Source organism: Miniopterus natalensis, chromosome 18 (assembly GCF_054644295.1).
Source record: "Miniopterus natalensis isolate mMinNat1 chromosome 18, mMinNat1.hap1, whole genome shotgun sequence".
Taxonomy (NCBI): Eukaryota; Metazoa; Chordata; class Mammalia; order Chiroptera; family Miniopteridae; genus Miniopterus; species Miniopterus natalensis.
Window position 1 is genome coordinate 11,077,438 of NC_142098.1, and position 13,871 is coordinate 11,091,308.

The window sequence follows — 13,871 nt, forward strand, 5'->3', positions numbered from 1 at the left end:
ATCTATAAGGCAGGTAAAGATAGTCATCATTCAAAGGGTTGTTGAGGGGTTAACACATGCAAGTCCTCGGCACAGTGTTTGCTGTTTTTCTTGTTACTATGGACGTTCTCGCTGATTCCCTGATCTCAGTGGCAGGTTGCAATGGGGTCTGGGCAGGTTGGGCAGCCCAGTAAAGAATGCCTGAGCTGTGCAAGCCTAGAGGTCACCCCCAGGAGCCCCTAATCAGCTGCAATCAGGCCAGCCCTGCCCCACCTCCTCCCTCCCTGGGTATATTAGGGCTGGTCCAGGCCCAGGCTCTGTCTAGGTGAAGGAGGGAGGCTGTGCTGGGAGCCATGGGGAAGGCGGTGCGTGGGGCCCTGGGCCCGGTGGGGCACGTTGGAGGTTGGAGGCTGGGGTTCCCGGGGGATCTGATGCCTCTCATCTTCCCTGTCCCCAGGAGAGTTACGAGCTGTACTCAGTAGAGCTGGGTCCTGGCCCTGGTGGGGACATGGCAGCCAAGCTGAGCAAGAAGGCGGCAGGCGGCGGAGGGGGCAGGAGGAAGGAGAAGCTGGAGAACATGAAGAAGGAGATGGAGATCGTGAGCCTGGGGCGGGGGCGGGCTGGGGGCGGGCTGGGGGCGGCAGGGGCCGGCAAGAGCTGGGCACCCACCGTCCTGCCTCGACCCCCAGAATGACCACCAGCTGTCAGTAGCCGAGCTGGAGCAGAAATACCAGACCAGTGCGACCAGGGTGAGTTGGGGGCCAAGGGAGGAGTGGGTGCAGAGAAGGGGGAGGGAAGGGGGAGAAACAAGGGAAAATGCATTAGAGAGAGAGCAGCAGATAAAGAGACAGAAAGAGAGGCAGAGAAATGGGCAGAGACAACAGGGAGACAGGGACAGAAAGGTGAGAGAGGCGAGAGACAGAGCCATTCAGGATGGAAGGGGAAAGGGACAGGAATTGAGAGAAAGGGGGGAAAGAAATGACGAGGCACGTGGCAGATGGGGGAGCGAGAGGGAAACGGGGGGAGAGACAGAAGAGCCCCTCCCTGAAGAGTGGATGGGGAGAGGAAAGCCCTTAGCGGCCACTGCCACCCCGTCCTGTCCCCAGGGCCTGTCTGCCAGCTTGGCCGCGGAGCTGCTGCTGCGGGACGGGCCCAACGCGCTGCGGCCGCCGAAGGGAACCCCAGAGTATGTCAAGTTCGCGCGGCAGCTGGCAGGCGGTCTGCAGTGCCTCATGTGGGTAGCTGCTGCCATCTGCCTCATTGCCTTCGGCATCCAGGCCAGCGAGGGTGACCTCACCACTGACGACAATGTGAGTGTCGGGTGCTGGGGGGCAGACACTGGACACAGGGACCTGGAGGCCAGAGGACATTAAGCATGGGTCTCAGGTCACCAGGGATATAGGGTGGGGATACAGAGACACAGAAATGCAGTTCCAAGACACGGTCATGGGGTGGGGATGAAGGACAGACCCAAGATCACAGGAGACACAGCGGAGAATGCGTCTCAGATATGGGGGACATAGGTGGAGTCACAAAGACAAAGAAATGCGGTACTTAAGATAGGGGGCCTGGGAAATGGAGGACATGGGACAGATCAAGGACAGAGGGCACAGGGGACATTGGGACTCAGACATACGACACAAGGGCATAGGGACATAAGGGACAAGACTCAGGACACAGTCCATGGAGAGACATGACATCAGACATGGAAGCACAGAGACACAGGACATTAGATATATGACAGGGGCCAGAACAAGAGACGGGGATTTAGGGACATGTGACATTGAGTATGACATAGGATGGGGACTCAGAACTATATAGACATGGAAGACACGGGATATAGGGACTTGGGACTTGGAACCTGAGACACTGATCGTGGAGTTCACAGATCATGAACATGAAGCATAACAGGATCGACAGCACACAGACCCATGGAAACGGGGACACGGGGGCACAGGAACCATTGCCCATAGGGGACACAGAGGGTGGCAGGTGGATTATGAAAACAGAACATGAAACTTGGAGCACAGGGAATACAGGACATGGGAGCATGAGGAGACAAATGGCAGGGGACATGTGGACCAAGGTACTTGGTGACATAGGGCACAGTCATAGGATATGGGGACTTTGGATTCAGGGGTTCGAGAATATGGGATACAGGGACACAGGAACACACGACACTGAGAACACAGGGCAGTGGGATATGAGGGATATGAGGATAGGAGACGAAGGCCACAGGGAATAGTGTGCGAGGGTCCTAGTAGAGTGGCGAAAACCATGGCGGAAGTGACCCTGAGAACACCATGGGACCCGTAGCAGGCAGGTGGCCCTGTACAGGGAGCTTCCAGCCCCTACTCATAAGCGGCCCCCTCCCCTCCTCCCCAGCTGTACCTGGCACTGGCCCTCATTGCTGTGGTCGTGGTCACCGGCTGCTTCGGCTACTACCAGGAATTTAAGAGCACCAACATCATCGCCAGCTTCAAGAACCTTGTGCCCCAGGTGGGTCCCACAGCCCTGCACCACTCCAGATTCCAGCGCCCATATGAGCGCAGGCAGGCTCCCGGCATCTGTGTGGCCCCTCCCATCGGGCCCAGCCTGCCCTTTGCCCTTGGCCTCCATCTCTCCCCACAGGTCCTCAACTCACCCCTTGTTCCTCTCCCCACATCCCCATTGCACTCAGCAACTCCCACCCCACCCTTTGCTCACCACAACTCTGGTCCCCCTGCCTCACAGCAAGCAACTGTTATCCGAGATGGGGACAAGTTCCAGATCAATGCAGATCAGCTGGTGGTGGGTGACCTGGTGGAGATGAAAGGTGGCGATCGAGTGCCAGCCGACATCCGCATCCTCCAGGCCCAGGGCTGCAAGGTGGACAACTCCTCGCTGACTGGAGAGTCTGAGCCACAGACCCGCTCCCCCGAATGTACACACGAGAGCCCACTGGAGACCCGCAACATCGCCTTCTTCTCCACCATGTGCCTTGAGGGTGTGTGAGGCCCCTGCCTGCCCGCCCAGCTGACCACACTGCCTCCACTCCCCCTTCCGCTGGCTCTGCCACCTTCCGCGACACACTGCCTCCCATTTCACGACTGCCACCTCTGTAGGCCATCCTACCCCCCCAGCTCCCATGCTGCCCTCTTCCGAGGTCACACTGCCTCCTTCGGTCCGCACTGCTGTGCACGGCCCGCTGCTGCCCTCCCAGCCCTGAGTCACCCTCTGGCCCCACTGCAGGGACAGCACAGGGTCTGGTGGTGAACACGGGCGACCGCACCATCATTGGGCGCATCGCGTCACTGGCATCCGGAGTAGAAAACGAGAAAACGCCCATTGCTATCGAGATTGAACATTTTGTGGACATCATCGCGGGCTTGGCCATCCTCTTTGGTGCCACGTTTTTTGTGGTGGCCATGTGCATCGGCTACACCTTCCTGCGGGCCATGGTCTTCTTCATGGCCATTGTGGTAGCCTATGTACCTGAGGGGCTGCTGGCCACTGTCACGGTGAGTTGGGGAAGCAGAAGAGGGGTCCGTCCGCCCATTCATCCAGGCTTCCCTCCCCACGTCCCCACCTCCCTATCTGTCCATCTATTCATTCACCTCCCAGCCACCCTCTCACCATCTTTCCCTCCCACCCCCCATCTCCCCACCTACCCATCCACTCAGCAGACACTCACTGAGGCTGCTGGGGCCATGTCCTGTGCCACAGCTGAGGACTCAGAGATGAATCGCAGGGGCAGGGTCCTTGACTGGAGGAGGCTGAGGCTTCAGGGTATGGACAGCCTTCAACTGTCAGCTCAGAGGAGGCTGAGGGGATGTTCGTTTTCTCATTTATTTGTTAATCCTCACCTAAAGGTATATTTTTCCCCACTGATTTAGAGAGAGTGAAGGGGGGCGGGAGAGAGAAACATTGGTGTGTCGATGGGTTGCCTCCCACATGTGCCTGGACCACCAGGGACTGAACCTGCAGCCCAGGTATGTGCCCTTGACCGTGACTCGAACCTGTGACTCTCCAGTGTGCAGGCCGGCTCTCTAACCACTGAGCCATGTCGGCCAGGGCACGTTTTCTCATTTTAATTGTGCTGACAGTGAACTCACAGAACCTTAGCTAGGACAGCTTACAGAGGGGCCTGGCTACATTTATCTGGGGGAATTGGGGAGGCATCCCACGTAGGAAGCACAGGTTGGGCAAAAGGGTGGAGGCAAGAAAAGCCTGGGTTTTGCCGAGAAATGCTGCATAATCAGTACTGTGGGAAAGGATCCCCAGTGCTGAGAGGAGGGAACTGGGGCTGGAAGCAAAGACTGGCCCCCGCATGCTTTGCTCACCCGCCCCGCAGGTCTGCCTGTCTCTGACAGCCAAGAGGCTGGCCAGCAAGAACTGTGTAGTCAAGAACCTGGAAGCGGTGGAGACCCTGGGCTCCACGTCAGTGATCTGCTCTGACAAGACGGGGACCCTCACTCAGAACCGCATGACTGTGTCCCACCTGTGGTTCGACAACCACATCCACTCCGCCGACACCACGGAGGATCAGTCAGGTTTGGGCGCGGGAGGAGACCCGCGCCGGGGCAGGACGTGGTGGAGGCTGAGGTGGGAGCTCTGAGTGACTGAAGGGGACCGGGGAGGGCTTTGCATCAATGGAGAGGGGTCCAGATGGGTCCAGAGTCCGGGAGGGGCTTGGTATGGAGCCTCGCAGGACTCTCCTAGGGACTCGATACTGGGTCTGGACAGAAGGCTCCGTCCCAGGTGTGAAGGAAGGGCTCGGTCTCACACTAGTCCGGGAGGGGGATCCTGTCCTGAATCTAGGGCTCGGGGCTCGGCTGTGGCGTGGGAGAGCCGCTCTGGCTCTGGCGCAGTCTGGTGTAGTCGCCTCCCGGCCCCAGCCTGGACGTCTGTCCTCCAGGGCAGACGTTTGACCAGTCCTCGGAGACATGGCGGGCCCTGTGTCGCGTGCTCACCCTGTGCAACCGAGCTGCCTTCAAGTCCGGCCAGGACGCGGTGCCCGTGCCAAAGGTGAGAGCGGGGGACTCGGGGGATAACGGGGACCTGGTACAGCCTGGCTCGCAGCTGACGCTGGCCCCGCTCCCAGCGCATCGTGATCGGGGACGCGTCGGAGACGGCGCTGCTGAAATTCTCGGAGCTGACGCTGGGCAACGCCATGGGCTACCGCGAGCGCTTCCCCAAAGTCTGCGAGATCCCCTTCAACTCCACCAACAAGTTCCAGGTGCGAGCCCGCGGGGCCGGCCCCGCCCACACAAGCCCCGCCCACCGCGGGCCCCGCCCGCCCGCCGGCTGGCCCAGGGGCGGGGCTTCGCGCTCAGTCTCCTCCCACCCACAGCTCCCGCCCCGCCCGCAGGCGGCACCCGGCCACGCCCACAGCGCCTTAGCTCCCTGCCGTCGGGCCCTCGGTGGGTCACAGCTCGCAGTCCAAATCCCGCGAGCCCACGCCGGCGCTAATTCAGTCCGTTCCCCGCGCCCGGGCCCCGAACGACAGCCCCGCCCCAAACCTCGGCCTCTGGCGAGGACCTGCCCAGCCCCAACCTTATCCCCCGAGGCTCCTCGGCAGCGCCCCGCGCCGTCAGCCCCGCCCACCCCCTGACCGCGCCCACTACGCTGTCCGCTGACCCGCCCACAGCTGTCCATTCACACACTGGAGGACCCGCGGGACCCGCGGCACGTGCTGGTGATGAAGGGCGCCCCCGAGCGCGTGCTGGAGCGCTGTAGCTCCATCCTCATCAAGGGCCAGGAGCTGCCGCTGGACGAGCAATGGCGCGAGGCCTTCCAGACTGCGTATCTCAGCCTGGGAGGCCTGGGCGAACGCGTGCTGGGTGAGACCCAGGGCGGGCCGGGGAGAGGTAAACCGGGGTGTGAGGAGCTAGCAGAGACCAAGGCCAATCTTCCCGGGACTGCCCTGCCCTGCCCTTTCCCATCCCTGGCGGACTGATGACCTGCCCCAGTCTCCACGCTCACCTTTGTTTTTCTCTATCTCAATCCTGACCCCTGTCCATCCTCAATTCCTACCTTGACTCAGCCTCTCCAGACCTGTCCTCACCTGGACTTTCCCTGCCCTGCCCTGACCTTTGACCCATTGTTTTTCCCAGCTCTTGCCCCAACTGATGATCTGCCTTTGCTTTCACCTCCACCTGTCAGAGTCCTCTTGACCCTTGACCTTCCCCAGTCCCTGCCTGAACTCAAGGCTTCTTTCCCCAATCCTAGTCCTGACCTCTCACCTCCTCCAATTTTGTCCTGACTCCTTAAACTTCCCTAACCCCTGCCTCAACCCTGGAAGGCAAAGACCTGTGGTCCAATTCTGGAGTTTTCATTTTACTTGCTGTATGACTACTGGCAAGAATTGTCCCTTAAGCCTCAGTTTTTTCATGCACAAGGTGAGGACATTAGTAGGCTCATAGGGTGGGTGTGAGGATGGATTCAGATAATGTGAATGAAGGATTCAGGAGAGTCAGGCATCCACCAGGGCTTGGTGCAAGGGGCCTGGTTATTTCATCACCTGACCTTGTTAGCAAAGGGTCCGCCCAGAGCTCTTCTCTGACTTTCCTGTTTTCTGATCAGGCTTCTGCCAGCTCTACCTGAGTGAGAAGGACTACCCGCCTGGCTATGCCTTCGACGTGGAGGCCATGAACTTTCCAACTAGTGGCCTGTGCTTTGCCGGACTTGTATCCATGATAGACCCACCCCGTGCCACTGTCCCTGATGCTGTGCTCAAGTGTCGCACAGCAGGCATCCGGGTATGCCATTTGGGAAAGGACCAGGCAGGGGCAAGGACAGAGGATGGCAGTATTTGGGGATGAGGAACCCTGTAATATCTAATAGCTTGAACCAAAAAGGGAATATATTGGTTCATGAAACTACAAAGTTCTGGAATGAAGCTTCAGATATAGCTGGATTCATGTTTAGTGGCAGGAATTTGCCGTTATGTGTCAGCTCTGCCTTTCTCTCTGCTGGCTTTATTCTCAAGCAGTCCCCCCTTTTGGTAGACAAAGGTGACCATCCCCCAGCAGCTCCAATTTACCTGTTTAGCCACTCACTCTTTCTGTGCTTCTTCTGCAGTTACACTAGACTGGGTCACATGCTCATCCCTGAACCAGTCACTGTGGCTGGGGGATGACCAGGTCTGGGCTTACTTGCCCAATCTTGGCCAGGGACCTCAACTTGAAGCTGAGGGGAGGGGTGATTCCCAAAGACAAACTGAGGGTGGGGGAGCTAATGCTGAGCAAGCATCACCCTTGTCATTCCCATGGTCTGTAAGACCCTATAAGATCTGGCAGTTACTTTCCTAAGCTCATTCCTTAGCCCTCTACCTCTTGTTCACTCCTTTCCAGTTATGTTGACTTGCCTGTTGTTCCTCCAATAGTTCAGGCATGTTCTCACCTCTCTCATTTTGCATTGGCTGTTTCCTCTGCGAGGAAAATTCTTCCCCCAGATTTCCATGTGGACAACTCTCACCTCTTCCAGGTGTCTGCTCAAATGTCACCTTCTTGATGAGGCTTTCCCTGGACATACTTAAAATTGAACCACCACTTTTTTACCCAATGCTTGCAATCCCCTTTACCCAGTTTAATTTTCCCCCTCCTTCTAACATGCTATGTCATTTATTTCTAATTTAAAAATTTTTCTGTCTCCCACACCAGAATGTCAGCTCTGTGAGGACAGGGATTTTTGTCTGTTTTGTTCCTGCTACTTCCAAGGCACATAGCAGGTGGTCCCAATTCATTGAATAAATGAATGAGTATATCACCAGGGAAGACAGTGCAATTGGGCTGATCTGAAGGAGTCAAGGGTCTGCTGGTCCTTCCCACAGGTGATCATGGTGACAGGTGACCACCCCATCACGGCCAAGGCCATTGCGGCCAGCGTGGGCATCATCTCGGAAGGCAGCGAGACAGTGGAGGACATCGCTGCTCGCCTCCGTGTGCCTGTGGAGCAGGTTAATAGGAAGTAAGCCCTCTTCAGTCCTCCTCATGGTTCTTCCCACACCCTGCACAGACTGAGCCCCCAGCGGTGCCCTCCCACCTTCCTCCCCAGGGATGCCCGTGCTTGTGTGATCAATGGTATGCAGCTGAAGGACATGGACCCATCCGAGCTGGTCGAGGTGCTGCGCACCCACCCTGAGATGGTGTTTGCTCGCACTAGTCCCCAGCAGAAGCTAGTGATTGTGGAGAGCTGCCAGCGACTGGTGCGGCCCTGCTGATGGAGGTGGGCAGATGGGTTGGGCTGGCCCTCGGATGGCCTTTCACTGACCACCTGCCACCTCCACCCACTCCCTGCAGGGTGCAATCGTGGCTGTGACAGGGGATGGAGTGAATGACTCCCCAGCCCTGAAGAAGGCAGACATTGGTGTGGCCATGGGCATTGCCGGCTCAGATGCTGCCAAAAATGCAGCCGACATGATCTTGCTGGATGACAACTTCGCCTCCATTGTGACGGGAGTGGAGCAGGGTCAGGGCTGGGTCAGAGATAAGGGCAGGCAGTGTGGGCACAGAAGGAAGTGGGCTGTGAGGAGGCTGAGGTGCCTGCTGTACTCCCACAGGCCGACTGATCTTTGACAACCTGAAGAAGTCCATTGCCTACACATTGACCAAGAATATCCCTGAACTGACGCCATACCTCATTTATATCACTGTCAGTGTGCCCTTGCCCCTCGGGTGCATCACCATCCTCTTCATAGAACTCTGCACTGACATTGTGAGTCTACAGCCCCAATGCCCTCACCTACACATACGTGTGCCATAGACGTATGCCCATAGACAGACACAGTGGGCAGAGACCACCACGGATACTCTTAGACACAGATCAACACAGATAAGACATGTGAACAACAGCCAGATGTGGAGACACAGACAGAACTATGAACATGGACAAACCGGTGGCAGTCAAGTAGGCACGGGCAAAACCCATGGACACACATGGACTGAGATACAGACACTCAGATGAACAAAGGTATTAACAGATACAGACGTCTGGCTAAACTTGGCTCACAGACAGACATCTCTCAATAGGTATGGGCAAATGAATACCATCGGATAGACCCAAGGCAGAGAGATGTGAAAGAGCCACAGATACAGCCACAAATGTAGCCAGGGCCTGGCCATGTTGACATGTTTATTCAACAACTTACATAGTGCCTAGTCTGGACCAGGCACACATTAATTTACTTAATTTTGCCCTCATAACCACTCTATGACGTGGGCTTCATCACCCTCATTTTGCTGATGAGCTCATTGAGGCACAGGTAGGTTGAGTAGCTTGCCCCAGGTCACAACAGCTAATGAGCGAGTGACATAGCTGGGATCGGAGGCCAGGCGTAGTTGCCCCAGAGCCTGTGCTCTCAATCAGTACACTCTGCTGTCACTCTGCTGTCACACATGTATGGGCTGGGGAAGGGGAGGATACAGAGAGAGATAATGATGGACATAGAGACAGGAATACAGAGACACAAAAGCAGAGACACAGTCACAGAGAAAGAGACCAGAGACAGGACAAAGAAACAAAGCAAGGAGAGAAAGAGGGGGGCCAAGACTACAGTACCCCAGAGAAAAAAGCACAGAGACGGAGAAAGGAGGAGGAAGCGGAGGAGGCAGCAGCAAGGGAGGGCACAGGCGGGGAAGGAGCACGCAGATGTAGATAAATGCAGGTGTTCTGATGGAGATGGACACCGGGACATATGTGGACCCAGATGTGGAGATGTGCCAACACTCCTGATGGGCGGCTGCGCCTAGGCTGTCCAGGCAGGTGTGGCTGTTGTGGTCACTGCAGGTCCTGTTTCCTAACCTCAGTCCTATCCCTGCCCACTGGGGGGGAGGGGGGAAAGAGCTCCAGGGAGTAGGGGACAGGGGCCCAGGCAAACCCTTAACCCGGGCTCCTTCTGCTTCTGGCAGTTCCCATCTGTGTCCCTGGCATATGAGAAGGCTGAGAGTGACATCATGCATCTGCGTCCACGGAACCCAAAGCGTGACCGATTAGTCAACGAGCCCCTGGCTGCCTACTCCTACTTCCAGATCGGTGAGTCTCATGGGGCTGCTCACCTGCCTTGGGGTCTCTAACTGGGGTTCTGGCTTGTTCTGGATCTTGGCATCTGCATTTGATCCTGGGTCTCTGTCATTCTGAGTTCTTATCTGTACATAATGGTCTCTAGTTCCCATGTCCCTTCTCTGTCTCTGGCCCTATTCTCCATGACCCTATCTGGGTTGTTGCCTTCTTCTGGAATTTTTTACTTCTCTGGGTGTTTCTGTCACTCTGTACCCTGTCTTTAGTGTCCTTATCAATCTCTCTTGGGGCCCTTGTCTCTCTGTGTCTGTCACTGCCTATGTTCCTACCGTTCTCATGTCACTGTTCCTGTGTCCCTGACTATGTATGTCTCCCTGCCTCTCCCAGGTGCCATCCAGTCATTTGCTGGCTTCACTGACTACTTCACCGCCATGGCCCAGGAGGGCTGGTTCCCACTGCTGTGTGTGGGGCTGCGGCCGCAATGGGAGAACCACCACCTACAAGATCTGCAGGACAGCTATGGCCAGGAGTGGGTGAGTCCCATGACTCCCTCATTTCCAATGCTACCTATCTAAACTGTGGTACACATGCAAACGGAGCTCAGCAAGAGCATCCCAGACACACAGACTCTCTGCCAGTTCTGGGGCAAAGGGCCTTTTTTATTACCGTATTGAGCTCCAAACTCCTGCTTCTGATGATCCCAGCTGCAGGTGGGTTCTCTCCCTGCCCTGACAGTAACATCATCTCAGGTGTGAAACCAGGCCCTCATTCTGTTATTTTCCCTGCATCACACAGAGTACATGCATTTGTAGCTGACCTTAATGGAGGTTTGGAGCACAGAGAGGCCAGACCTGACTGGCAGGTGTGTTTAGCTTGCCCTGTAGAGTTACAGATCAGAATATTCCCCTTAAACATTTACTCCAAGGTTAAGAATGTAGACCCTGGAGCCAGGCTGCCTTGGATTCATGGTATGTCATGGTTCCTCACTGCTGTGTAACCCTACGCGAGCTGCTGGCCTCACTGTGCCTGTTTTCTCACCTATAAAGTGGAGAGAACACTGATGTCTACCTCAGTGATGTTCAGTGTAGCCCCTAGACCAGCAGCATCAGCATCACGTGGGAACTTACTTGAAATGCAAATTATCAGCTCCCACCCCAGACCTCTGGGGTCAGAAACTCTGGGGGTGGGGCCTGGATTCTTTTAATGAGCCCTTCTGGGGTTCTGAGGTACACTGAAGTTTGGGTACCACCAATCTACCTCATGGCAATATTGGATTAAATGAGATAAAACATGTGAAACACTTGGTACCTGGAGCATAGGAAGTGTTTCCTACACAATTAGCTGGTATAAAAAAATAGTTATATTGAGGAAATGAACTGAATACTCACTGCCCCTTTAAGTGCCCTGTTCCCCATAGGCCCACCTGGTCCACCTCACTTATTTTTGCCATCTGCCTGGGCCCTGGAATCACTGAACTTTGCAAATCCTGCCTTGGGATTCCAATTCCTTTTTCCTATGTCCCTTCTTTCGGGCGCCCAGGAAATTCTCCCTCCCTTCTTTCATTATGAAAGCACCTGGCCTGACCTGTTGCCTACCCACGCACTGACATCCAAGCTCTGCTAGACTGTTTCTGGGCCTCACACTGTGGGGTCCTGCAAACCTGGCAGACCCTGCACCTCTCCTTTGCCCCCACCTTAGGCTCTGAAGCAGGGGAAAGAGCAGATATGGGTTCCTGGCCCCAGGACCTGAGTGCCCGGCTGGCTGCAGAGGCTCTCCATCTCAGCTCAGGCTGCTTTTTTGTTCCCCCATCCCACAGACATTTGGGCAGCGCCTGTACCAGCAGTACACTTGCTACACCGTGTTCTTCATCAGCATCGAGATGTGCCAGATCGCTGACGTTCTCATTCGAAAGACACGCCGCCTCTCTGCCTTCCAACAGGGCTTCTTCAGGTGTCCCCAGCCCTGCCCTCAAGCCCTAGTCCCAACTTCCATCATGTCCTAACCAGGGCTTACTGCAGGGAGCAAGCACCAGCACCGAATGTGCAGATGTGCCGGTGCCAGGCGCTAATATTCTTTATCGATAGCTGTTCAGCAGCTCCCACCATGTGCCTTTCAACTGGCCGCTCCAGGTTTCATCACGTAAAGGGATGATGCTGGCAGGGCCAGCATCCCATTGCAGAGGTGCAGGCCACTCCCATGTTAAATGTTTAGAACATCTCCCTGCTGCTAATGACATCTGACCTCCTCTGACCCAGTACCTTATTTCTATCTGGCTCCCAATTCTGATGGCTGTCTGAGCCTGTTCTACCCTGTGCCACCTGCAGGAACAAGATCCTGGTGCTTGCCATCGTGTTCCAGGTCTGCATCGGCTGCTTCCTGTGCTACTGCCCCGGAATGCCCAATATCTTCAACTTCATGCCCATTCGGTGAGGGGGTCATGAGGTGTGAATAGAAGGATGGGCATCAGGATGCAGACCTGCAGAGAGCCTTCACCTTGTCACCTCCCCTGTGCCTTCAGGTTCCAGTGGTGGCTGGTCCCCATGCCCTTTGGCCTCCTCATCTTCGTCTATGATGAGATTCGGAAACTTGGAGTTCGCTGTTGCCCAGGGAGTGAGTGTGGAGACTGGGGGCCTGGGGATGGGGGGCTGAAATGTTCTCAGAGCAGCTGTCCTGACCTTTGATCTTCAACACTTGACCTCCAAGTCAAACTGTCATAACCTCTGAGACCTTGGCCCCACCTCCTAACCCCCCCCCCCCCCGCTTCCCCCCTGCCCCAGCACTGAGTCTTTGTTCTTTCTCCCAGGCTGGTGGGACCAGGAACTCTATTATTAGAGGGACCCTTGCCTTCAAGTCATCCTTGCTCCACCACAGCCAGATGGGGGCAAGACTCATAGGACTGTCTGGACAGCCACCAAAACATCTCAGCAATCAAGAGGCCTAGCCTGACCTGTGTCTGTTCCTATAGCCCACGGCACCCCAACCTTGGACGGACCCTTCCTACTCCCCTCCTCCATCCAAAAGGGGCCCAACTTTCTGGAGAAAGTTCCTAGGCCCAGTCCTCTGAGCTGGCCTGGAGAAGCCCCCATCTGAGGGGGGGCGGTTTGATGGGGAGTAGGAACTAGTGGCTCCTGTGAGGTGGGGTGCCTGGGGATTATTCTTTAAAACACACTTGTCTGTATAATAGTAATAAACCAGCTCACAGTGACTGCTTTTTAATTTGGTGGCACCATCTTGTAGTTTTCAAGAGCCCCTTTGGTTCCACAATCCTACAATTTAGTGGCTATTTATTCAGTTCCTAAAACACAGCCTGGCACACAGTAGGTACTCAATAACCCTTCCTTGGGGAAATGAATTCCCATTTCTTGGTCTAGGGTTACAGCTAAAGGTGAGATGAATGTGACTATAGGCACCCTCGAGCACTTGTTCACCATTCCTCTAATTACACTGCCTCTGGGCTCCCTGACACAGTGTCAAAATCTTTTCCACCTCAGGCAGCCCTCACCTTCCAACCTTCACGGGTGTCTCCACTCTGATTCCACTTGTTCACTCCTTTGCCGAAGCAGGCTCCTCCTTACGCTCTTACCTGACAAGCTTCCAACTGCCAGAAAATCCCGCCAGGTGCCCTCCACCTCCCTCTGGCCACACCCTCTCACCTCTTTTCCCTTTTTAATGACTCTCTAGCTGGGCCTCTGGCTTTTCTCTTCACCACAGTACCCCCTGCCCACATCTCAGTTCTGTTTCTGCAGTGACACCCACATCTGTCTCTAGCCTCCCCTGGCATGTCCAAGGTCTCTATATCATCCTCCAAACCTGATCCCATCCACTGTTCCATCGGTGGGCTCCTTCTCCTTGGAAAATGTGATGAATCCTTGGGAAGGGCTCTTCACTCCTTC

At 55.8% G+C, this 13,871-nt stretch overlaps 1 protein-coding gene across 1 annotated transcript; it reads left to right on the plus strand.

Moving 5' to 3' along the window:
* The first annotated feature begins 332 nt into the window (after window positions 1–332).
* Window positions 333–13,175, plus strand: ATP4A (ATPase H+/K+ transporting subunit alpha). Its single transcript, XM_016220892.2, has 22 exons — window positions 333–344; window positions 437–577; window positions 669–728; window positions 1,086–1,289; window positions 2,365–2,478; window positions 2,713–2,965; window positions 3,211–3,479; window positions 4,313–4,511; window positions 4,877–4,986; window positions 5,063–5,197; window positions 5,609–5,801; window positions 6,544–6,719; window positions 7,793–7,929; window positions 8,017–8,167; window positions 8,262–8,430; window positions 8,522–8,676; window positions 9,870–9,993; window positions 10,366–10,511; window positions 11,795–11,928; window positions 12,303–12,404; window positions 12,497–12,588; window positions 12,782–13,175. Exons 1-22 carry the CDS (start codon window positions 333–335, stop codon window positions 12,808–12,810), a joined length of 3,105 nt encoding a protein of 1,034 aa, XP_016076378.1. The 3' UTR covers window positions 12,811–13,175.
* The last annotated feature ends 696 nt before the right edge of the window (window positions 13,176–13,871 follow it).